The sequence below is a fragment of the Microcaecilia unicolor genome, chromosome 11 (assembly GCF_901765095.1).
Source record: "Microcaecilia unicolor chromosome 11, aMicUni1.1, whole genome shotgun sequence".
NCBI classification, from domain to species: Eukaryota; Metazoa; Chordata; class Amphibia; order Gymnophiona; family Siphonopidae; genus Microcaecilia; species Microcaecilia unicolor.
Window position 1 is genome coordinate 165,247,033 of NC_044041.1, and position 26,987 is coordinate 165,274,019.

A 26,987-nucleotide genomic window follows, 5' to 3' on the forward strand; every position below is an offset into this window, starting at 1 on the left:
TCCCTCCACTGAAAAACTGTATATGGAAACACCTTACCATAACATAATAGCACTGACCTCCAGGACTCAAAAAGCAACAACTTTAAAAGGCAACACTATAAATATTACACCGGGCCCTAAAATACCAATACTGCCCCTAGTGAGAAAACAGGAGTGCTACAGATCTCTGCATAGGAACTCAATGCTAGCAGAATGCGGCACTCTGATCACACATGCAAAACATGGACAGACTCTCAGCAAATATGAAACAAGAGACCACACATCAGTAATAGAGATATGAAGGCAAAAAAAACCTGTACAACTCAAGAAATTAGACTTGCATATACAGCAATACTAAAGACATAGAAGCTGAAGTGGAAGATATCAGAGATGCACATTTCCCAAAGGTAACACATTTTAATAAATAAATTGAAAATAAAATACTTTTTTCTGCCTTTGTAATCTGAACATTTTCTTTTTTAGCGCTGCGAGCTGGCATTGTTTTAGCAGGCACGTCAAGGAACTTCTCCATCAGGGTTTGGGTGAGCAGAACCAGGTCTCTGGTTATTGGATGCTGAGGTTTAATTGTGGTTTAATGCCATTTTCGGACGTCGGGCCTTGGAGAGTAGGGACACGCGTCCTACCCTCTCAGCGCATCACATGACTCCTTTTCCTCCGATTTGTTTTAAATTTACTACACTGTAGTTTCATCATATGCCCCCTAGTCCTAGTATTTTTGGAAAGCGTGAACAGACGCTTCACATCCACCTGTTCCATTCCACTCATTATTTTATATACCTCTATCATGTCTCCCCTCAGCCGTCTCTTCTCCAAGCTGAAAAGCCCTAGCCTTTTTAGTCTTTCTTCATAGGGAAGTCGTCCTATCCCCGCTATCATTTTATGTTTAATTTCTTTATTGATTTTTCATAATTACAAAGACATAAATCTTTGATAGATATACCAATATTTACACATAGCTACTATGTGTCAAACACAAAGGAAAATATACTTATACAAACAAAAAGAAAATAAAATATTGGGTTATAGTCCACAAAAATGGAAGATCCAAGGTTTCAATACTGGAAGCTGAATTTTTAACAACAAAATTATAACAAGGAAATAATGAGTAGGTGGTTTTCTTTATATCTTATAGTCCAACTAAATTCTATCGGTCAGTCTACTTGCTATCTTGCATATCCAAAAAGGCACCCAACTGTTCTGGCTCATAGAATATATATCTATTTTCTTTAAAAGTAACCAAACATTTACAGGGAAATCTCAACTGAAAAGAAGCACTAATCAACAAAGTTCTTTGTCTCATTTCCAAAAATTTCTTCCTTCTATTTTGTGTCCAGCGGGAAATATCAGGAAAAATCAGTACTTTGCTTCCCAGAAATTCAGGTTTAATTTTTTTGAAGTATAAACGGAGCATCGCTTCTTTATCTTGCAAAAATACAAATGTAGCAATTACAGTTGCTCGTGTTTTAATTTCTTCTGTAGTTTGCTCTAAGAAGCCTGACAAATCCAATACCTCAGAAGAAATCTCCCGTTGATCCAATATTGCTTGTGAAGAAGTCAACAATTTCTTTTTAACTCCTAGGTAATATATTTTTTGTAATGGAGGCAGGGATTGTTCTGAGTATTTAAATATGTCTTTCAGGAATTTATTAAACATTTCTCTAGCAGACATATAATTAGTCTGAGGAAAATTTAACAAACGAATGTTTAAATTCCTCACTGAGTTCTCCAAATTTTCAATTTTCCTGTTATACAACATTCGATCTCCTATTATCTGTGATTGTTGTTCTTTTATGTTAGCCAAATCTGCTTCACCAAACATGGCGGGAGGAGAAACATCGATCGAGGGGAGCCAGAATGCTGACTCTGGTGAGGAAACTTTATTGCAAGCCATGAAAATACAACCTTTGGTGAAACCCCAAGAGGTAACTCTGGAATCTATATGGTCAGCGCTTGAGGCAATGCATAAGGTCTGTACTGTGTTTATTACTGCCTCTTTAAATTCTACAACGCAAGTAAAAGAAATAAAAGATAAACTTGAAAAAATTTCCTCTAAGCCCGCTATCATTTTAGTTGCCCTTCGCTGCACCTTTTCCAATTCTACTATATCTTTCTTGAGATGCGGCGATCAGAATTGAACATAATACTCAAGGTGTATCATGGAACGATACAACGGCATTATAACATCCTCACACCTGTTTTCCATACCTTTCCTAATAATACCCAACATTCTATTCGCTTTCCTAGCTGCAGCAGCACACTGAGCAGAAGGTTTCAGTGTATTATCGACGACGACACCCAGATCCCTTTCTTGGTCCGTAACTCCTAACGTGGAACCTTGCATGACGTAGCTATAATTTGGGTTCTTTTTTCCCACATGCATCACCTTGCACTTGCTCACATTAAACGTCATCTGCCATTTAGTCTCCCAGTCTCTTAAGGTCCTCTTGTAATTTTTCACAATCCTGTCGTGAGTTAACGACTTTGAATAACTTTGTGTCATCAGCAAATTTAATTACCTCGCTAGTTACTCCCATCTCTAAATCATTTGTAAATATATTAAAAAGCAGCGGTCCTAGCACAGACCCCTGAGGAACCCCACTAACTACCCTTCTCCATTGTGAATACTGCCCATTTAACCCCACTCTCTGTTTCCTATCCTTCAACCAGTTTTTAATCCACAATAGGACATTTCCTCCTCAGTGGCATTCCTGGGGGGGGGCGGTAGGTGCGGTCCGCCCCGGGTGCACGCTGCTGGGGGGGGTGCCGCGCGCGCCTGTCCTCCGTTGTCCCATGCTTCTTCTCTGCCCCCGAACAGCAGCGTGCACCCGGGGGGGGGGGGGGTTCCTTCACGGGGGTGTCCTTTCGCCTGGGGGGGTCCGCGCTGCATCCAGGGGGGGCGCTGCACCCGGAGGGCGGGGCGCTTTGGTGATCCGCCCCGGGTGTCAGCCCTCCTAGGAACGCTACTGTTCCTCCTATTCCATGACCCTCCAATTTCCTCTGTAGCCTTTCATGAGGTACCTCTGCTAATATTGTGATTTACTTGCTGTGTTTTAAACTGGTTTTGTTGCAGGAATTACCACTATTGTTAGCAGAATCTGTGGTACTTCAGGAGTCAAACACCACACACCAGAATGAGAGAAAAGTCTTCTTTATTTGCCAGCAAACAAAGTAGGACATCAGCTCTAGCTCTCTCTGTGTCTTGTCCTTCTGTGTCTCTTCTTCTGAGCTCTCTCTCTGTGTCTCCTGTCTTCTCCTGTCTGTTGTCTCTCTCATCTCAGCTCCTTCTCTTCTAACGTAAACTGCTTCTGTTCCCATTTATACCCTTCTAGCCCCCCTTTCTCACCAGATGGTAAAGAATAGATTGATTACCCTGTCTTGAACTAATTATCTCTATACATTTATTCAAAAATATCAGTTACATAGGTTTGAGATATTTCCTAAACTGACCTATGACCTGGGGCCTCTCAAACCAGACAATGTGGCACCTATATCCTGCATTTTATTATTATTAAATTCTCAGATTCCCAGTCATAGCTTCATACTAACTGCTAACTGGACTCTGGCATTCATTAAGGGGCCAATCTTACTTAATGGCACACAGACATGGTTTGTTATTACTTTCAGAAGGCCAGTCCTACACTTAGCTATAATTCATCAAGACTTTCCCTGACCTCTTTCACCTATTAGCTTCATACACAGAACTAACTAGGACTGTGGATAATTCAAACCAGATGATGACCTCTTAAACTGCAGACAAATCTCACTTGAAAGTCAGACAAAGATGTAACGCTGAATTGAAAAGATATTCTACATAGAAATAGAACTTATTAATTAAACAGAATAAAACATATTTTAAAATAAGCAAAAACCAGAATTCCTTATAAGACAAAATCTAAATCATCTAGAATTATTTATATCTAAACTATCTTCTTCTAAACAACATTCAGCCTAATCTTTTAAACTGCCTGCGAAACTGTCCAGTATGCCTTGCTCAGAATGGCATCCAGATGTGGTAAATAATACCTATGAACAATCCATCACTCAAAAAGGGACAAAGAAAGTTTCATTTCTCACTGACCTTTCTAACCTCTAGTCTAGCAAAAGCTAGACATTTGAGCAATCAAAACCAGATGGCATTCTACCACTTTACAGGACTGAACCAAAATTAAACAGAATTAACAAATATGATTTCTCTGCCCAGGCTGCCTCAGTTTGATATCTGTTTAATCTGAAAACTAGCAAAAGAATTAGATCTTTTGTTTGCTCCCTAAAAGTGTACCCTTCTCCCATCTGGCTTGTAAATCTGTAGGCTAAGGTGAGTTTGTGTTGTAGGAGGAGCAGTTAAACCACATGGTCTTCACTGGCTCCTGCCTGAAAGATACACACAGATAAGAATTGCTCTGCCTTAATTCTGGCTTAATTCTGCATTTATATCTTTATATCTTTCCTGTTTTGTTACATACTCTGCTAAAATAGTGATTTGCATGTCCCAATCATTACAGCTGTACACCTGGACATTTCTTCTGGTGAATTTAAGTGCAGCTCTTCAGATAGGTTACAGAGGAGACATTCCTACAGTCTTAAGCTTCCCTAGAAAAAAGAAAAAAAAACCTGTATATCTGCTAATATTGTGATTTACTTGCTGTGTTTTAAACTGGTTTGATATCTGTTTAATCTGAAAACTAGCAAAATAATTAGATCTTTTGTTTGCTCCCTAAAAGTGTACCCTGCCCCCAACTGGCTTGTAAATCTGTAGGCTAAGGTGAGTTTGTGTTGTAGGAGGAGCAGTTAAACCACATGGTCTTCACTGGCTCCTGCCTGAAAGATACACACAGATAAGAATTGCTCTGGCTTAATTCTGCATTTATATCTTTATATCTTTCCTGTTTTGTTACATACTCTGCTAAAATAGTGATTTGCATGTCCCAATCCTTAGAGCTGTACACCTGGACATTTCTTCTGGTGAATTTAAGTGCAGCTCTTCAGATAGGTTACAGAGGAGACATTCCTACAGTCTTAAGCTTAAACCCACCCACCCCAAGACGCACACTTCATAAATAACTTCCCCAAATACACTATCACAATTTAACTCCACCCATATGACAACTGTCTCTGAAAAGAAAACCCCTCATTATCACAGGAATCCCCAGTCTTCTACTCACCAGCTAAGGATTACTGCTCTAAACATAAGAATCTCAGCCAACAGACCCATAGGCTGCTGTTCTCACTATATCATACCTGTTCATACCCATTTCAATCAATCAGGATGACTTTTATTCTCTGTAATAATTGTGGTGCTTTAGTTTCAAGACCAATTATCTGGAGACTTAAGGCTTGTCCTATCTGTCTGCAACTCACTAGATTAAAACACGAGCTCAGTAAAGTAAAACAGGAACTAGATGCACTTAAAGCAGCATCTAGGACCGGTCGCACAATATCATACTGCACAGAATCAAACCAAATTATCACCACTACCACGAAGGATAAAACCACCTAAAAATAGATGGATCACTGTAGGCTCAGGCAGACTTCGTTATGTGACAAGAAAACATCCGACCTCACAAGTGTTACCCCTACAAAATTCTTTTACTCCATTACAGCACTGTGATGTTCTTGAAAACAGAACGGAAGCCAAAGAAAAAATAATAAAAGTGGAACAAAAAGATATAAAGGTACCCAAAGAGAAAAGAAACCCCCAAATCACTAATGTTGAAACGCATACCAGGAAATGTAGATGGAAAGCGATGACCACAAATGCTCGCAGTCTAAGCAATAAAGTTCATGACCTTCAGGCCCTGATGTTGGAGGCAGACTTGGATGTTGTTGCAATCACGGAGACGTGGCTCAATGGTTCCCATGAATGGGATGCAAACATACCAGGCTATAATCTATTTAGGAAGGATAGAGAGGGTCGTAAAGGTGGCGGAGTAGCTCTGTATGTGAGGAATGATATCACTGCGACTGAAATGACAGGGACTTGGGGAAAGGAAGAAGCGATATGGATCACCTTAAAAAGAGATGATAGAACCTCTGTCCACGTGGGTGTTGTCTACAGACCTCCGACACAATTGGAGGAATTAGATAAAGACCTGATCGCAGATATTCAAAAGTTGGGAAGCAAGAGAGAGGTGCTGTTGCTGGGAGATTTCAATCTGCCGGATGTAGATTGGAAGGTTCCGTCTGCGGAATCGGAAAGAAGTAGAGGGATCGTGGATGCTTTCCAAAGTGTTTTGCTGAGACAAATGGTGATGGAACCCACGAGGGAGGGAGCGACACTGGATCTGGTGCTCACAAATGGGGATAGCGTGTCAAATATCCGAGTGGGTGCCCACCTGGGCAGCAGTGACCATCAAACGGTTTGGTTTGATATAACAGCTAAAGTGGAGAGCGGCCACTCAAAACTCAGTCCTGGATTTCAAGCGTGCTGACTTTAGTAAAATAGGGGAATACCTGAGGAAGGAGATGATGGGCTGGGAGGAAATACGAGAAGTGGAAGGACAGTGGTCCAGGCTGAAAGAAGCTATAAATAGGGCCACGAACCTTTATGTAAGGAAAGTAAATAAAGCAAGAGAAAAAGGAAACCGATATGGTTCTCCAAGCAAGTGGTTGAGAAAATAAAGGCTAAAGAGTTGGCGTTCCAGAAATACAGAAAAACTCAAGAAAAGGAACACATGGAGGAATACCGGATGAAAATGAAAGAAGCCAAGAGAGAGATACGACTGGCAAAAGCGCAAGCGGAAGAACAAATGGCTAGAAATGTAAGGAGGGGTGACAAAAATTTCTTCAGGTATATTAGTGAAAGGAGAATGACTAAAAAGGGAATTGTGAGACTAAAAGATACTGCGAACCGCTATGTGGAAAATGATGAAGAAAAAGCAAATTTGCTAAATAGATACTTTTGTTCTGTTTTCACAGAGGAAAATCCTGGAGAAGGACCGCGATGGACTGGAAATAATACAATTGAGAATGAAGTGGATAGAGCACCGTTCACAGAAGAAAGTGTGTATCAACAACTTGAAAAGCTAAAGGTGGTCAAAGCCATGGGACCGGACGGGATCCACCCCAGGATATTGAGGGAGCTCAGAGAGGTTTTGGCTGGTCCTCTTAAAGATTTATTTAATATATCCTTGCAGATGGGAAAGGTTCCGAGGGATTGTAGAACGGCGGAGGTGGTCCCTCTTCACAAAAGTGGTGATAGGGAAGAAGCTGGAAACTCATGATAATGGTGCTGGGTTGGGCAATTTCCCAGTCTTGCCTTCCTTCCTCCTTTCCCAGCATCTGTCACTGCCTCTGCCACTCCCTCCTCCTAGCAACCACAGCTACCTCTTCCCCTTCTTTCCTCTAGATTTGCTTCTACCTCTCCCCCCTAGCAATCACCTATTGCCTCTCCTCACTCCCTCTCTTCCCTTGGGGATCCCCACCAGTCATGCTGCATTGCACATTGGCTCCACTGTCTTCATTGGTGGGGCTCCAGTGCAGTATGTTTTTGCCACCCTCCTAAATGCTGGCTCTCTAGTCAACAGGATAGTTCGCCTAGTCCTATTTCAATGTATTGAATAGATTGTAAAGTCTTCATAGCAGGGACTTTCTCTTATATGTATGTGTACAGCACTGCATACTTCTATTAGTGCAAAGAAATGCTAGCAGTAGTAGAACTTGTTTCCATGTGTGATTAAAATGACTTCTAGGGTACTTTAAATAAGTGCCCCGATGCTCAGAAGCAAACCCGGATGCTAGAGGCCATTAGAGGCCTTGCGGGTCACAAGCCACAAGACTATACTGACGTTTTACTAACCGGCCACTTCCGGTGCCATGACGTGAATTCTCAGACAAAGGCACATATGATGCAGTAGTAAAAACCCTTCACTGATTACCAAGGGGTTACTGCATCCGCTTCAAGATTTTACTTATTTATTTATTGCACTTGTATCCCACATTTTCCCACCTATTTGCAGGCTCAATGTGGCTTACAAAGATCTGTTATGGCATCGCCATTACAGGGTAAAAGATACAATTGGTGTTACAAATAGATCAAGGATGACAAAAAAGAGTTAAGCAGACCGTAATAGAAAGAAGATATTCAGAGTGAGGGAAGAGAAGTGAAGTGTTATAATTAAGCTTGTGGTGCTTAAGTCCCTTTACAGACGTGAGGCCTGGTAGCTGTAAGATGAACTTCTGTGGCATTTGCCACAAGCCAAGCTCCTTTCAGGGAGCATTGTTAAACGAGCTCACATGGCAGGTAATTAATATAATATAATCCATATTACTATGTAAGTCGCATTGAACCTGCTTTGAGTGGGAAAGCGCGGGGTACAAATGTAATAATAAATAATAAATAAATAAATTAGTGTCAAACTAGTGTCTGCATTAGTGAGCGCAGGATGCTCAGACGCTCTAGCGTGGGAAACCATGAGCATGCCAAAGATTAGTACAAATAGCATGCTAATCTAGTCAAACACATGTTAATGAGCTCATTTCCTATTCCTTCCCAATGCTCAGAGAACAACGCATAAAACAAAGCCGCATTACAGCTGAAAAAATAACACCAGCTCTGAGCAGGCTTTAGGGGGTTTGAAGAGAGGATTTCTCATGATTCTTTCTCTAAAATCTGACAGTTTTTATACAGTTTGGACGCAGAAGGAAGCCCGTGCAAGCCCCTAAGCACCAGTAGTGAGAAACAAATGTGTGCAAGTCTGAGCAAACCCGAAAGAGAAAGCATTGGCGCCTGTTTCCTGCTTTTAAATATAAGCCTCCCAAGTTAAAATAAAAATTGAAAAGCTTATATTTAAGGAGCAGAAAACAGACGCCAATGTGTGCTTCATGTTCGGGTTTGCTAGGTTCATGTGCACAGGAGCCGCAGTTACCACTCGTAGGATGACTTTTACTAAGGCGCCCTGGTGTTTTTAGCGCACATCAAAAATAGGCGTGTGGTAAACGCTAAAGACACCAATGCATTCCTATGGGTGTCTTTAGCGTTTAGCGCGTGCCTATTTTTAACGCATGCTAAAAACGCCAGCGCCACCTAAGTAAAAGACCCCCTAACTCTTCTGCACATGCGCCAAGCACATTCCCCTTCCTTGCTTTTGCTTTAACAACACATATATAATTTATTATTTTTATTATTTTTATTTATTTGCATATCATTTTCTTTGAGCATTGGCAAGCTAATTTTCTGCACTGTTCTGGCGGTATATTTTCAGCACTGTTGGCTTACTGCAGGAGTTCTGCGCATCACGGCAAAGATGCCTGGGGAACAGGTTTACAGCACATTAGACAAACTGTTCCATCCTAGATAAAAAAGAAATCATCATCCAGTCTTGAGATCCTAGGAGCTTCAGAAGCACTTTACAAAGTTCTGAAATTCAGTCGAGGATGCTCAAAAACATATGTTCTAGCTTTGGTTCTACAAATTCTTGTATCACATCTGCCAAGTTGACCAGTTCCAGTAGGGAAACTTTAGTTCAGTCTATCATTTGTGACAACCCCATCCTGACAGAACCTGCAACATTAAATTACATTGGCAGAATCAGAGACACTAAATATTTTGAGATGTTCTTTTTTTTCCACATTTAGCCACACAAAAGCTGAAATTTAAACCAGATGCTCCCATTTTCACTTCTTTAATCCTGTGTCTCTTGTACCATCCCATGAAGCTGTCCCTCCTCTCTAAGCAATCTTGCATGAAGCTATTGCAAGAAGCAATGAGTCCTCCACCTCCAGGCCCAACCCTCTTCCTGTTAAACAACTAGAGACCACAAGTCAAATCATCCAGGTCCTGCCCTTGCTTAATCCTGGGTTCTACACCTCTTCTGAATAGCAAACCTGAGAGTGATTTGTATACTGCTCCATATTAACTGTGGATATTCTGAAAATCCAGCCATCTAACTGTGTTCTGAGACGAATTCTTGAGCAAGACTAGGCATCAGAACAAAGGTGAGGAATTTCTCTAGTTAAAAAGAAAAACAAATTCTAGGTTAAGCTGAAAAGTGTTTAGGGCACAAACATAAGCCATAGGGCTGAATTAAAAACCCCATAATTATATACTTTAGACACAATTCATAGGCATGCTTTACTTTTCTCATGGGTTCATATTGGGATCTCCATTCAGTGTCCTGCTGAGGCTGTTTTTTGTTTTCCTTTCCTTGTGTTTTCTTGTGTTCAGGATGAAACTAAAGGCATATTTATTTCGACAGGCTTTTGGATTCTTGTGAAGTCAATGATGGGAGAATACTGAGAGTATGGGGTTGGGAAGAACAATGATATATAAGTATGTTAATTTCCATGTATGATACATTGGTGGGGCAAGTGAAGTATTGTTTGTTTTAAATATTTTATATGTTTATATTATTTTATGTATTTTAATTATATGCTGTAATCCACATAGATTTTTAGATATGCAGGCTAGAAATATTTTTAAACAAACAATAAATAAATAAAATGTGAAATAGACAATATAAAGTAAAAGCAGAGGTAGGCAAAAACTTCCAAAATTTGATCTTTGCTTCTGAAACAGAGACTCTTCAACTATTTTGGTATATCATTATGAAATCCAGTTCAAAGGAAATATTTTCTGTATAAAAGAATAGACAATTGTTTTTAGAGTTCTTTGATTTGATTGTAACTTCCCAGGTATGTCTGGCCTCTTTTATCTGTTAACCGCATAGAACTGGCAAGGTTATAGCGGTATAAAAATATTTTAAAAGTTTTTTTAGTAGTTTAGATAGATATCAGCAGATAACAGCTAGGGGCTTTTTACATCCCTTTTTCTGAAGCAGAGTTGCCAAGCCTCAGTCCTTAAGGGCTGCAATCCAGTCAGGTTTTCAGTATTTCCCCAAGACTTCAGATGCTCAACGGTCTTTGCTCCTTTGAACAATGAACCATTGAATGCTTATATCCACTATTTACAAGGAAATACTCCCTTGTGGATAGCGCTTGAGCTCCTCATAAGTCTTAAAAAAAACCTCCAAGTATATAATGATAGTTTTTACTATACTTTTACCGATGGACTATATAAGGTTTCAACTATAGTGTCAACGGTACTTATCTGGGCTTTTGATGACCACTACGTCTGGGCACGCTCTAAGAAAATTTCCATTTCGCTACAAGCTTCTTAAGGAGCGATTTCCATTCTGTAGAAGGGATCTTCGAACCTTAGAAGAATAGTTGAGGGTCTGGCAGTTAAAAATTTAATGCCAAGAAGTGTAGAGTGATGCACTTGGGGTGCAGAAACCCGAAAGAGATACCAAATAGGAGGGGACAGATTAGTAAGTTCAACTCAGGAGAGAGACCTTGGGGTGTTGGTGTCTGAGGATCTAAAGTTGAAGAAACAATGTGACAAGGTGACGGCCGTGGCCAGAAGGATGCTAGGCTGCTTAGAGAGGGGCAGCAGAAGAAAAGAGGTGTTGATGCCGCTCTACAAGTCATTGGTGAGGCCCCACTTGGAGTATTGTGTTCAGTTTCAGAGGCTGTATCTTGCTAAAGATGTAAAAAGACTGGAAGTGGTGCAAAGAAAAGCTACAAAAATGGTATGGGATTTGCGTTGCAAACTGTATGAGGAGAGACTTGCTGACCTGAACATGTATACCTTGGAGGAAAGGAGAAGAAGGGTGACGTGATACAGACGTTCAAATATTTGAAAGGTATTAATCGCAAATGAACCATTTTTAGAGACGGGAAGGCGGTAGAACTAGAGGATATGAATTAAGGTTGAACGGGGGCAGACTCAGGACTAATGTCAGGAAGTATTTTTTCACGGAGAGGGTGATGGATATGTGGAATGCCCTCCCATGGGAGGTGGTGGAGATGAAAACAGTAATGGAATTCAAACAAGCGTGGAATAAACACAAAGGAATCCTGTTTAGAAGGAATTGTTTCGTAGAATCTTAGCCAAGATTGGGTGGTGACGCCGGTAACTGGGAAACAAAATAGGATCTGGGCAGACTTCTACGGTCTATGCCCTGATTGTGGCTGAATAGATAGGGATGGCTGGAGTGTAAATTTTAAGGGGCTTCTACGTAGCTCCAGAACTTAGTACAAGAACAGTGCTGGATAGACTTTTACAGTCTGTGCCCTGAGAGAGGCAGGGACAAATCAAACTCGAGCATACATATAAAGTATCACATACCATGTAAATGAGTTTATCTTGTTGGGCAGACTGGATGGACCGTACGGGTCTTTATCTGCCGTCATTTACTATGTTACTATGTTAAGGAATCCTGTTTAGAAGGATTGGATATAGGAATCTTAGCGGAGATTGGGTGGCAACGCCAGTAATTGGAGAGTAAAACCAGTGCTGGGCGAAATTCTACGGTCTGTGCCCTGATCCTGGCTGAATAGATATGGATGTGCTGGAGTGTAAATTTTAAGGGGCTTCGACGTTAGCTTCAGAACTTGCAGGGACAAATCAAACTCGGGTATAAAGTATCACATACCATGCAAAATGAGTTTATCTTGTTGGGCAGACTGGATGGACCGTTCAGGTTTTTATTTGCCGTCATTTACTATGTTACTATTTTGACACCCGGGGCCGATCAATTTTTAACACCCCTCCCCATGAAAAAATTATTTTTAATGATAATCATGAAATGATTACTTATTTTGTCATTGTGAAGTGCTGCATACAACTGGTAACGCTATAGAAATGATTAGGTTAAGTGACTTGCCCTGAGTCACAAGGAGCTGCAGTGGGAATTGAACTCAGTTCCCCAGCATCAAAGTCCACTGTACTAACCACTAGGCTACTCCTCCACTACCTTTCCTCATAGGGAAATCGTCCCATCCCCTTTATCATATTCGTCGCCCTTCTCTGCACCTTTTCTAATTCCACTATATCTTTTTTGAGATGCGGCAACCAGAATTGAACACAATATTCGAGGTGCAGTCGCACCATGGAGCGATACAAAAGCATTATAACAACCTCATTTTTGTTTTCCATTCCTTTCCTAATAATACCTAACATTCTATTTGCTTTCTTAGCTGCGGTACATATTGTTGATCCTGCGTAGTCTATGCCAACGGAAAACCATTTCTTTTTCATAGACACACTCTAACTCAGTGTAGAATAAGCATAAACTAAAAATAGAAATATGCAGAGAACATTTAAACTGAAGCCCCTAGAAGCCAGACTGCATACAATGCAACATCGCAGAAGCAGAAACAGTGATATTGATGATGTATGCATGTCCCTTAGTACTGTGCAAAATATAAAGATAGCAGATGTAAATTTGAAAAAACTAACAAATACCAATCACCACTTTACAAATTAACAAATAGAATATAGAAATAAAACAAATGTGAGAAATAAGATAATACCATTTTATTGGACTAATACATTTAGCTTTCAGAGACCAAAACCTCAGGTCAGTACAGTATACTGCTGTTAAAGTATCCTGTCCTAACATGAGGAAGGGGGTTTTGGTCTCCAAAAGTTAGTTATAATGTATTAAAATTAGTCTAATAAAAAGATTACCTTTTTTCCATTTTCTATTTATAAATGTTTATTAACACAACTACAATACTACTTTATCCTAAAGCAAAAAAAGAAAAATAAATGTTTATCTACCTTTGTTGTCTCAGGTTTCTGCTTTCCTCATCTGCTTTTCACTCTGTCCTTTCCATCCAGCATCTGTCCCTTTCCATCTAGTGTCTGCCCCCTCTCTCTGCCCCTTTCCATCCAGCCACGTGTCTGCCCTTTCCGTTCCATCCAGTGTCTGCCCCCTCTCTCTGCCCCTTTCTATCCAGCATCTGCCCCTTTCCATCCAGCATGTGCCCCTTTCCATCCAGCATCTGCCCCTTCTCTCCCTGCCATCAGCGTTCACCCCTCTCTCTGTCTCCTCCATTCAGGATGCCCTCCCATGTCTCCTATCCAGTGCTGTTGGTCCTCTCCTTTTCACATTTTTGATCCCCCCCCCCCCCCCCCCCCCCCATGCAGCTCCTGCTCCATACTAGCAGCAGCAACAATAAAATGTTTCTTTAAAAGCTAAGTCAGAATTTAAATAAAATAAAAATATTTAGATAGCGGGGCGTAATTACCAGTGGCTGCTGGCTCTGCTCTGGACCTGGAAGTGACTTCAAAGGGGTAGGGTCGGCAGCCATGGGTAGGGCAGAGCAACCTCCTTGGGGTAGAGACCCCACAATTTGATCCTCTGCCTACAAGTTGTCTGCTCTTCCCCCGAGAACTCTGTGCGGGCTGGTCAGGCAGCTCCCCACTGAGGTTATCTGGTTGCTCTTTTGTTAGGTCAGGCATCTCCAGTGTCTGCTGGCTGCTGCCAGTTGCCATCAGCACACTGCTAATCTCTTAACACTACAAAGAAAAAACTGAACAGGAATGGGACCTTGTTACTGCTGCGCGCATTCACTGTGCTCTGTGTCTGGAGGTTATAGGTAAAAAACTTCGAACCACTCAGTGGATGGTGACCCTCACCCACGCACTGAGCCTGACAATCCCATCATGCTACCACTGCAGCCACTTAGAGGGTCTATCCCCAGCACAGCTCAGGTCCACCTGCACCTGACCCTTGTGCTCTACACTAGCACCCTCCTCCCACCAACTGGTCCCAACCACCTCTGGGCAAGTCTTCCACTCCCAAATTATCTCCAGTGATTTCTAGGTTACTGGGGCCACACTGCCAGTGCTCCCACAGTTCCCAGAAAGCACTCACAAACCCAACACACAGACCACCAGGATTCTTAATCAGTCTAGACAAGCAGAGGCAATAAACTAGAAGTTGCCTTAAAATCACCTCCGCTCAGTGGCGTAGCCAAGGGTGGGCCTGGGTGGGCCCAGGCCCACCTACTTTGGGCTCAGGCCCACCCAGTAGCAGCACATCTATGAAGTGTCTGGCAGGGATTCCCAAGCCCCACCAGCTGAAAATTCCTGGCCTTCCTGCATACCAGCCTTCCCTCTGATGTATTCCCACCTATGCGGAAACAGGAAGTTGCATCAGAGGGAAGGCTGTGGAACCAACATGAGCAGTGTGTATTATTTGCTCCTTGCTGCCAGTGAAAATCTGCTATTTAAAAGGTATGGGGGGAAGGGGATGTTTGAGAGACCATATGGCATGCAGGCGAGAGAGGGAGAGACCAAATCACTTGTGGGACAGGGTGGAGTTCTTCTGCCCACCCATCTTGGGCCCAGGCCCACCCAAAATTGGGTGTCTGGCTACACCCCTGCCTCCGCTCCAGTCTTCACCCAGGCAGCAGCACTCATAGGCTGCCTGCGGCCTGCACCAGGACTTTCTCTCTGAACTGCCCCACCTTTCATAAAACAGGAAGCTGTGTCAGAAGGGGTGGGATGGTTCAGAGAGCAAGTCCCAGTACAGGTTGCAGGCAGCCTATGAGTGCTGCTGCCCAGTTGAAGACTGGAGTGGAGGTGATTTTAAGGCACAGGGGGGAGGGTTCTGACAGGAGGTACATACGCAAAACACATACCTTGAATATCTGAAAGAGTCTGCCACAAAGGTTAGGACTATAAATCAGGCATGGGCGTTGTTTAAAAATGCCATCGAGGAAGCCCAGACCAGATGTATTCCACGTATTAACAAAGATGGAAAGAAGAGCAAACATCAGCCAGTGGTTAAAAGGTGAAGTGAAAGAGGCTATTAGAGCCAAAACAGCAGCCTTCAAAGGTGGAAAAAGGATCCGAATGAAGAAAATAAGAAGCAACATAAGCATTGTCAAGCTAAATAAAAAACACTGATAAAGAATGCTAAAAGAGAATATGAAGAAAGGGAAATGGGACTTGATATACCGCCTTTCTGAGGTTTTTGCAACTACATTCAAAGTGGTTTACATATATTCAGGTACTTATTTTGTACCAGGGGCAATGGAGGGTTAAGTGACAGAACTTGCCATGGAGACAAAAACTCATAGTAACACCTTTTTCAGGTACATCAGAAGCAGAAAGTCTGTAAAGGAATCTGTGGGACTGTTAGATCATGAAGGAAGAAAAGGGGCTCTCAGGGAGGAGAAGGCCATAATGGAGAGATTGAATGAATTCTTTGCTTAGGTCTTTATGGAAGGAGACATAAGAGATCTACCTGTGCTGGAAATGGTTTTCAAGGGTAATGACATGGAGGAACAGAAAGAAATCTCAGTGAACCTGGAAGATGTACTGAGCCAAATTGACAAGTTAAAGAGTGATAAATCGCCTGCATTGGATGGCATGCAACCCAGGGTAATGAAAGAACAGGAAAGGGAAATGAGACTTGATATACTGCCTTTCTGAGGTTTTTGCAACTACATTCAAAGTGGTTTACATATATTCAGGTACTTATTTTGTAGCAGGGGCAATAGAGGGTTACATGACTTGCACAGAGTCACAAGGAGCTGCAGTGGGAATCAAACTCAATTCCGCAGGATCAACTTCCACTGCACTAACCACTAGGCTACTCCTCCACTCCATTCAATTGCTGATCTGTTGTTAGTGATCTATAACCTGTCTTTAAAATCATCCATAGTACCTGAAGATTGGAGGATGGACAATGTAATGTCAATTTTTTAAAAGGGTTCTGGGGTGATCCGGGAAATTACAGACCACTAAGCCTGACTTCAGTGCCGGGGAAAACAGTAGAAACTATTATAAAGTATAAAATTATGGAATACATAGACAAACATGTTTTAATGGGGCAGAGTCAGCATGGGTTAAGCCAAGGGAAGTCTTTCACCAATTTGCTTCATTTCTTTGAAGGAATAAATAAACATATGGATAAAGGCGAGCCAGTTGATGTAGTGTATCTAAATTTTCAGAAAGCTTTTGACAAAAGTTCCTCATGAGAGACTCCAGAAAAAATTAAAAAGTCATGGGATAGGAGGCAATGTCCTTCTGTGGATTAGGACAGAAAACAGAGAGTAGGATTACATGGCAATTTTTCTCAATTGAGGAGAGTGAATAGTGGAGTGCCCCAAGTATCTGTACTGGGACCGGTGCTATTTAACATATTTATAAATGCTCTGGAAAACAGAACGACAAGTGAGGTGATTAAATTTGCAGACAACACAAAACTATTCAAAGTTGTCAAACAGAGAGGGGCATAATCAAAAGGGACGCCCAAGTTTTGTTGAGGACGTCCTCACAAAACGTCCCGATGGAGGGGCGGGGAAACCTGTATTATCGAAACAAGATGGACGTCCATCTTTCGTTTCGATAATACAGTCAGGGACGCCCAAATCTTGAAATTTTGGTCGTCCCTAGACTTGGTTGTTTCTGATTTTCGGCGATAATGGAAGCCAAGGACGCCCATCTCAGAAACGACCAAATGCGAGCCCTTTGGTCATGGGAGGAGCCAGCATTTGTAGTGCACTGGTCTCCCTGACATGCCAGAACACCAACCGGGCACCCTAGGGGGCACTGCAGTAGACTTCATAAATTCCTCCCAGGAACATAGCTCCCCTACCTTGTGTGCTGAGCCCCCAACCCCCCGCCCAAACCCACTACCCCCAACTGTACACCACTACCATAAGCCCTTACAGGTGAAGGGGGAACTTAGATGTGGGTACAGTGGGTTTGTGGTGGGTTTTGGAGGGCTCGCTGTTTCCCCTCCACAAACGTAACAGCCGGGAGGGGGGGGGGGTTGGGCCTGGGTCCACCTGTCTGAAGTGCACTGCACCCACTAAAACTGCTCCAGGGACCTGCATACTGCTGTAATGGACCTATGACATCTGAGGCGGGCAAAAAATATTTTGAAAGCTGTTTTTTTAGGATGGGAGGCGGTTAGTGACCACTGGGGGAGTAAGGGGAGGTCATCCCCGATTCTCTCCGGTGGTCATCTGGTCATTTAGGGCACCTTTATGTGCCTTGGTCGTAAGAAAAACAGGACCAGGTAAAGTCGTCCAAATGCTCGTCAGGAATGCCCTTTTTTTCCATTATGGGTCGAGGACATCCATGTGTTAGGCAAGCCCAAGTCCCACCTTCACTACGCCTCCAATACGCCCCCGATACACGCCCTTGAACTTTGGCCATCCCTGCGACGGAAAGCAGTTGGGGACGTCCAAAATCGGCTTTCGATTATACCGATTTGGACGACCCTGTGAGAAGGACGCCCATCTTCCGATTTGTGTCGAAAATGGGCATCCTTCTCTTTCGAAAATGAGCCTGATAGTAACATAGAAGGGCATTTTCAAAAGAAACGTCTGTGTTTGGATTTGGATATCCTTGTAAAATGTCCAAATCTGGAGGCAGGGAAAAGCGTATTTTTGAAAAAAGATGGACATCTATCTTTCATTTCGAAAATACCATGGACGTCCTTAGATTTGGACGTCCCTAGACATGGACATCTTTTTTTTAAAATTTTTTATTTATAACCATTTAAATTTTTACAAGTGATAAATCAACTTGCTGGAAATACAGAGAAAGTAATATGTAAGGATTATTTCAGTCAGGTAATTCTATTCTCTTCCTTAGACCACTAAATAGGGAGAGTGAAACAAGATAAGGAGATCAATTAAACAGTAAACAGAAAAAAAAATCATGGTGTTAACCTGATTATCCCCAGATATTACTCGTCTAATTCATTATTCCACATTGATCATCTGGTTGGCTTCTTTTTTGGATGTGCAAATATTCTCGAGATTTTTGCATCGCCACTTGCTTGCTCTTAAGGAGGAACTGTGCATTCCTTTATGCTATTATCTTCCTGAGTGTTATCCATCTAACCATTGAATACTCCTTTGGAAGAAAGGATTGTGTATTCCTTAGTGTTTTTTCCCAGTGTTGCCAACCACCTTAAAGACTGAAACACTTCCGGAAGACTCCTGAGGAAGGTGCTACGGCGCCGAAACACGGCTGTGTTGAGTCACCTATTCATAATAAATATCATTGTTTTAACTAATCCATACATCTCCCCCATTGTTTGAATAGAGCCTATTTTCCCCACCCCTTTTCTGTTTTCTGGCTTCTTCAAGGCCAATACGGTGTATAGTCAAATCTTTTCATTGAAAAGCATACTTATTGTCCAATATTAGTTAGAAATAATACATCTGATTACATTCTTACTCTTTTAAAAACCAGACGTTATTTAGCAATACATATACTTAAGTCTCTAATTCAAATCTCACTGATTAAAGTAATCCCAGTTTTCACAGGCTTCACTCCTTTTAAAGTAATAATTTGAGGAAATATTTCTGAGGAAAACTTTAGGAGTCATACCCGGAACTCTGGGAAAAACAATAATCTCGATATTAATCATCTATAATAATATTGATTTTATTATTCAAAATTTCTGGTCTATTATCATAACCACTTCTTGCTCATGTAGAATCATTTGTTATATCAATTTTTCACTCTCAAAGGGTTCCGTTAAATTGTCCATGTAACGCTCTAATAAAATTATATCTGTTACAAAATTATTTACTGTCACCGTTAGGTCCAGAAGCGCCTTCCAGATGGTATTCAATGTAACCTCCACAGGAGCCAAAAACTCCAAGCTGATTTCTCATAGGTGTTTAGGAGTGGTTCTGCCGATTCGGGTTCTGCTGTAAACATCCTCTGTTTCAACATATACCTCTAACTCACTCCTTCACTCCTTTGGACATGGTGGTTGAATAATTCGGGAGCGATGGAGTTGTTTTTTCCAGGTCCAAGAGCGTCGACGCTCCTTCGCCGGCGCTAATCAAAGGACTCGCCAACCCGTTCATCTGTGGGCAGTTCGTCGCGCAGCGGTCCCGCACTTGCTGCTCAGGGGATAAAACGCTGGCCATCGGCGGCTGACTGCCAGTTGTCCCCTTCCTCTCAGTTAAGGTAACTACTATTGCAGAGAGGAAATTTACGTAAAGAAGATGAAACTTCAGAGGGCAGCTGGGCATATGAACTTCAGTTCACCATCTTACCACTCTCCCAGTTGGGACACTCTTTGTCTGGTTTCTCCTCAGAGACCCTTCAGCATAGCTCTCAAAGTCATTGAAACACACAAGCCCCTCCACCTCGTCAAGATGGTGTCCCTTCGGAGGGGGAGACTTAGACATGGACATCTTTGACTTTCGGCGATTTTCAAAACCAAAGATGTCCATGTCAAAAACGTCCAAATGCAAGCCATTTGGACGTGGGAGGAGCCAGCATTTGTAGTGCGCTGGTCCCCCTGGCATGCCAGGACACCAACCGGGCACCCTAGGGGGCACTGCAGTGGACTTCATAAAATGCTCCAAGGTACGTAGCTCCCTCACTTTGTGTGCTGAGCCCCCTAAAACCCACTACCCCCAACTGTACACCAGTACCATAGCCCTTACAGGTGAAGGGGGCACCTATATGTGGGTGCAGTGGGTTTGTGGTGGGTTTTGGAGGGCTTGCTGTTTCCTCCACAAATGTAACAGGTAGGGGGGTAGGAGCCTGGGTCTGGCTGTCTGAAGTGCACTGCAGTACCCACTAAAACTGCTCCAGGGACCTGCATGCGTTGTCATGGACCTGAGTATGATATCTGAGGCTTGCATAGAGACTGGCATGAAATATTTTTAAAGATGTTTTTGAGGGTGGGAAGGGGTTAGTGACCACTGGGGGGTAACAAGAGGTCACCCCCGATTCCCTCCGGTGGTCATCTGGTCATTTTGGGCACCTTTTTGTGCCTTATTCGTAAAAATAACACATCCGGGTGAAAATGTCCAAGTTTTACTTTAGGATGTCCCTGCTTTTTTCGATTATGGCTCAAAGATGTCCAAATCTTAGGCACGCCCAAGTCCCGCCTTCACCATGCCTCTGACATGCCCGCTTGAAATTTGGACGTCCTTGCGACAGACTTCAGTTGGAGACGTCCAAATTCAGGTTTCGATTATACCAATTTGGACGTCTCTGGGAGATGGACGTCCATGTTCCGATTTATGTCAAAAGATGGACGTCCATCTCTTTCAAAAATGAGCATGATAGTAACATAGTAAATGATGGCAGATAAAGACCTGAACGGTCCATCCAGTCTGCCTAACAAGATAAACTCATTTTACATGGTCTGTGATACTTTATATGTATACCCAAGTTTGATTTGTCCCGGCCTTTCTCAGGGCAGAGACCGTAAAAGTATGCCTAGCACTGTTCCTGTACTAAACGTTCTGAAGCTAACGTTGAAGCCCCTTAAAATTTACACTCCAACACCTGGATTATGAAAAATTGCAGGAGGACCTTAGGAAACTGGAAGACTGGGTATCCAAATGGCAGATGAAATTTAATGTAGACAAATGCAAAGTGATGCACATTGGGAAGAATAATCCATATCATAGTTACCTGATGCTAGAGTGCTGTAATAAAAGTGAATTTTAAAGATTGTTTTTCAACTCTGTCTTGACCGACCAGTGCGCTCGGGGTCTGTATTGTTGATTAGAAGTAATTCTGTTTAAAAATGATTGTTTAACTTTGATTGTGTGAAAATAAGTTGGAATGCAGAAGATAAGACACAGCTCTAATTAATTTGGTATGTGAAGAGGAGGATGGTGTTTGTTTTCGGAATTCATCCCGGCCACCTGGACTTGGAAAACATGTGACCTCGTTCCCACAGTATGGCTTGTTTACCTAAACAGAGAAGTATTATGTAATTTTCCTTAGCTCTGGACATAAGTTCTAAGCCTAATTAAAAGGGGGGCTTGTTGCAGCAGAGAGGGGGTTCATCTGTGGGTAGACGTACCATGCAGAAGACTTGTTCCTGGTCATAAGGAGACTTCAGGCTTTCGCTGCAACGGGCCTCCCAGCTGATGAGATAAGGGCCTGAAATTCCTGACCAGTGATGCTTTATGTATTGCTTCTTTTCCTGGTCTAAGAACTCCTAGCATTGCTTAGATGTAGAGACCAGTGATGTAATGATTGTTTATATAGCTAATCATTGTATATATCTTAATCATTGTAGATTTTGGCACCTCTAATAAAGGTCTCATTTACCTAATACGAATCCAAAAGAATCCACGGTAAGTATTGAGTAGTCTGTGTCAGTGAGACAGGCTGTAAATCCATAGCAGTAAAGGTGCACCATAGGAGTCAGCACTCAAGAAAAAGATCTAGGTGTCACTGTAGACAATACACTGAAATCTTCTGCCCAGTGTGCAGCGGTGGCCAAAAAAGCAAACGGGATGCTAGGAATTATTAGGAAAGGAATGCAAAATAACACCAAGAATATTATAATTCCTCTGTATCACTCTGTGATGCAACCTCACCTTGAGTATTGCATTCAATTCTGGTCCCCATATTTCAAAAAAGTTATAGCAAAATTGAAAAGGTTCAAAGAAGAGCGACCAAAATGATAAAGAGGATGGAACTCCTCCCATATGAGGAAAGGCTAAAAAGGTTAGGGCTCTTCAGCTTGGAAAAGAGATGGATAACGGGGGTTTGTGATTGAGGTCTATAAAATCCTGAATGGTGTAGAACGGGTAAAAGTGAATTGATTTTTCACTCTTTCAAAAAGTACAAAGACCAGGGAATACTCAATGAAATTACATAGAAATACTTTAAAAACAAATAGGAGGAAATACTTTTCACTCAAAGAATAGTTAATTTCTGGAACTCGCTGCAGAGGATGTGGTAACAGCAGTTAGCATATCTGGATTTAAAAAAGGTTTGGACAAGTTCCTGGAGGAAATGTCTATAGTATGTTATTGAAATGGGTATGGGGGGAGCCACTGCTTGCCCTGAGATTGGTAGCATGGAATGATGCTACTAATTGGGTTTCTGTCAGGCACTTGTGACCTGGTTTGGCCGCTGTTAGACGCAGGATACTGGCTTTATGGACCTTTATGGCTATTCTTAGATGAGCCACTGACGCCCCCATGCACATATATGCTATGTAAATTAAGCAGGTATTTACTGACTAGCACTTAGGTGGAATTTGGGCGTGTATGTGTGCATTATCTGTACACATACACGCATAAATGCCATAAATGTGATAGGCATGTAAATGTTAGCACTTATTTTATGAAATTATCCCCATACTTTGCAGGTCTGCCACTGCTCCTCCTAGTCTGCGTCTCTGCAATGTCTATTAGATTGTAAGCTCTTTGAGCAGGGACTGTCTCTCTTTGTTAAATTGTACAGCGCTGCGTAACCCTAGTAGCGCTGTAGAAATGTTAAGTAGTAGTAGTAGTAGTACTCATGGTATAGGTAAAATTATGCATGTTCCAGTCAACAAATGTTCTTATATTCATCCACGCAGTTTTACATGCAGGAAATGCTTTATAAAATTACCCCACACATGCTTGAATTCTGATACTTTTTATGTTCTTACTCCCTCTGGTGGAAGTCTGTCCCAGGTGCCTACCACCTTTTCAGTAAAAATGTAGCCTGAACGCTAAATCAGGACTACTGCTGGCCCAACACAGCTGCCATGTGGTAGTTCCATCCCGAGCGCATGCCATTTTCGGGGGACAAAGAAAACCCACGGAAATGGCTTGTGTGGCTGTAACCAACGGTAATTGGGCATCGCTTCACACTACCCGGTTACCGCTGGGTTACAACAAGAGCCCTTATTGCCACCTCAGTGGGTGGTGGTAAGGTCTCCCCACTGCATGGCCACGTGGTAAGAGTTCTCTTACTGCATGGCCATGTTTGTCTGCGGTAAAAAGGGCCCTTCCACTAGCGCAGGGCCCTTTTTCCCACAGCTTGGTAAAAGGACCTCGTATTGCCTTAAATTCTTGTACTTCCTTTCAGATATGTTGACCACCTGGTCTATTAGCTTCTCAAGTACTGAAAGCTCTACTTTCTGTTATCTTGTTGAAGCTGACAAGATGTCCACAGAACTTCAGTTTTATATTGGGGATGATGATGTGTTTAATTCCTTCCTTCTAGGTAACTTCACAAACTGGCCAGAAAATGAATATGGATGAAGATTATAATTCTTTCTATAATTTAGAAGATGATGAATATTATAATAATAGTACATATACTTTTGACAATGAGACCACTCTCTTCAACATTACATCTACCTCGTCCAATGCTATCAACTTACCTCCACAGATATTGGCAAGTCTCGTTCTCTATGCTTTGGTCTTTCTTCTTGGGGTTCCTGGAAACCTGCTGGTCATTTGGATAACAGGCTTTGAAATGAAGAGGACAGTGAACACCATCTGGTTTCTGCATCTCTCCATCGCTGACCTGCTTTGCTGCCTGACCTTGCCCTTCCTGGCCATGCAGGTGATTCTGGACCAACACTGGCCACTAGGCATTGTAATCTGCAAGTTGATCCCCCCCTTGGCCCTGCTCAATATGTACATGAGCGTTCTCCTCCTGGCCACCATTAGCGCTGATCGCTGTGCTCTGGTCTTGAAGCCTGTTTGGTGTCAGAACAACAGGACTGTTCTCAAGGCTACAGCTGTTTGCATTAGCCTGTGGCTCCTGGCTCTCCTGATGACCACCCCTTCTTTCTTTTTCCAAAGCATTTACAGTCCTCCATTAACACACAAAGAGGTGTGTACCATGCACTATGCCAAGGCAGGCAATCACCAAAATACAGTGAAAATCTCTGTTGTCACCTACCGCTTTGTGCTGGGTTTCGTTGTGCCATTCTTCATGATCACAATTTGCTATGGACTACTGATCTCCAAGGTCAAGAGCAGCCGATTCTCACAGTCTAGCAAGACCTTAAAGATTGTTCTGACAGTCATCATTGGTTTCTTTGTGTGTTGGTTCCCTTATCATGTGACTGCAATAATACTAGCCAGCCAGCCTCCTACTTCAAACCTTTTCCTGTCAACCCATCGAGCAGACCCCATAGTGGTCAGCCTGGCTTACATCAACAGCTGCATCAATCCCATTATTTATGTCCTCATGGGACAGGATTTCAAACAAAAATTCAAGAAAAACATCAAAAGCATCCTGAAGAACGTGCTGACAGATGACACAAGCCAATTCACCAGTGAAAGCAGAAAGACAAGATCAACACTGGAGGAAAGGCACACAGATACAAAAGTCTGAGAGGCACTCAAGATCCAAGCATCCTCACTGAGTGTTCAAAAATGTTACAGTGGGACTGTTTTCAACATTTCCTGCATGACACTTTGCAATCAAAAGCTCTTCTCCTACATTGCTCTTCTAAGCAATGAGAAGAATAAGTTTGTTGTGACTTTCAATCTGCTTTTGACTTATAATATCTCATCACCTTAGATCAGGACATAACAATACTTGAAACATCTGGTTTTCAATCCAGTCATCGAGACACACCCAGCCAATCAGGTTTTCAGGATACCCATTATGAATAGATACAAGATGTATACATTGGAGACAGTGCTTGCAAATTTATCTCATGCATACTCATTGTGGATATTTTGAAAACCAGACTGGCTTGATGTGTCCCAACGATTGGGTTGAGAACCACTGGTCTGGTGAATCAGTTTCTCACTTGCTATAGATGCATGCTCCCATGATCATCAGGTCACCCAGTCTCAGGTAACAAGTTGGCTTACTCTGTTATTTCTGGCTAACCTAGCTGAGGAAAAATGAGTCTTCAGCACAGGTAAACTCATCATTCAAGTCACCACTGGAACTGAAGTTCTATCTTTGTCCATGGGATGGACGAGGGAGTGCACGGCTACTTTCACTCTGCGAGTCTACCCAACACTTCTTGTGACTAGAGTGAACTGTATGCTGTTCCATTGTAAATATACCCTTTCTTAATGAGCTGTAATTACAAGAAATGAAAATAACCTGTCTGGTATATGGTTCCGAAAGCTTCCTGCTTTCATCACTGATGTAATTTTAATTTAAATTGAGGGCAATTTTTAACAAGGTAGCCACTGCATAAAGATATCTAGATAAGTTATCTGGATATCTTTAAGTGGATTTTCCACTTACCCACTTAAAGGAGTAGTTACTAATATGTTTTAAGGGAATAGTGCATGACTTGTGCGAAACAAAAAACAGGCATTGAATGACAAAATTGTATTGGAAATTGAATAACACAACTTGCAATGTAACTTTACAAGACTCACTATTCCTGGAAAAATAATACCAATTTCTGTTATTTTTTTCTTCTCAGGAAGCGTCAGACTGTTAATGCATGTCTGATGCTCCCAGGCAGCTAAAGGGTCTGTCACAGTTCACCCCCACCTCCAATTTCCCCTGATCTTCCTCTAACAGAAGTCCCTGCTGGTTCAAGCCCTCCAGTTCAAGCTACTAATGGGGGGAAGCTCAAGAGCAATTTCCAATCTTTTCTGCCCCTTCAGCTGCTAGCATCAAAACAGCACCGGTTGACTCCTATTGGTAGTCTCAAATGCTACCATTAAGAGTCAATCTGTCAAATAACAAGTGTGCATTTCATATTTAGCAGCTTGATCCCCTGACAGTAGTACTGCAAGACCATAGGTAAGGGTTGACTGGTGCCATTTTAATGTTGGTAGTCTAGGGGGCAGGAGCAACTGGGGATCACTCCTGTGTTCCCCCTCCCCCCAAAACACCAGGGATATCCCAGTAAATGCCAGGGGGTTTTAAACTGAAGAGGGGGAGGCTTCTGCTGGGGTAGGGACTTGAATGGAGGGTTAGGGGATCTGCCATGGGAGGATCGGGGTGGGGTTGATTTGCATTATGCACTCACCCCTTTAAATAGCTGCCCATCAGGCCGATGCTTGGAACCAAAAACAGGCACTAGAGGTGATTAGTGCCAAACTAGCACCCGTATTAATGAGCGCAAAATGGTCAGAGGCTCTAGCGCAGGAGACAACGAGTGCACCAAAGATTAGCACAGATAGCATGCTAGTGCAGTCAAATGGATGTTAATGAGGTCATTTTCTATTCCCTCCCAACGCTCAGAACTAGCAGGCATTACGTTGTTTGAAGAGAGGATTTCTCATGATTCTTTCTTCAAAATCTGCCAGTTTTTATTTAATTTATAAGCAAAAGGAAGCCCATGCAAGCCCCTAAGTTCTGATCGTGAGAAACAAATGTGTGCGAGTCTGAGCAAACCCAAAAATGAAAGCACACATTGGCGCCTGTTTCCTACGTTTAAATGTAAATGTTCCAAGTTTAAAAAATTGAAACCCTTATATTTAAAGGTGCAGAAAACATTCGCTAATGTATGTTTCATGCAAGGAGGGTT

General features: G+C 42.3%; 1 protein-coding gene across 1 annotated transcript; it reads left to right on the forward strand.

The window, feature by feature from the left end:
* The first annotated feature begins 9,845 nt into the window (after positions 1–9,845).
* C5AR1 (complement C5a receptor 1) lies at positions 9,846–26,756 on the forward strand. The gene is made up of 2 exons (XM_030218490.1): positions 9,846–9,933; positions 23,747–26,756. The coding sequence occupies exon 2, from the start codon at positions 23,771–23,773 to the stop codon at positions 24,869–24,871; it is 1,101 nt and encodes a 366-aa protein (XP_030074350.1). The 5' UTR covers positions 9,846–9,933; positions 23,747–23,770; the 3' UTR covers positions 24,872–26,756.
* Positions 26,757–26,987: the final 231 nt, after the last annotated feature.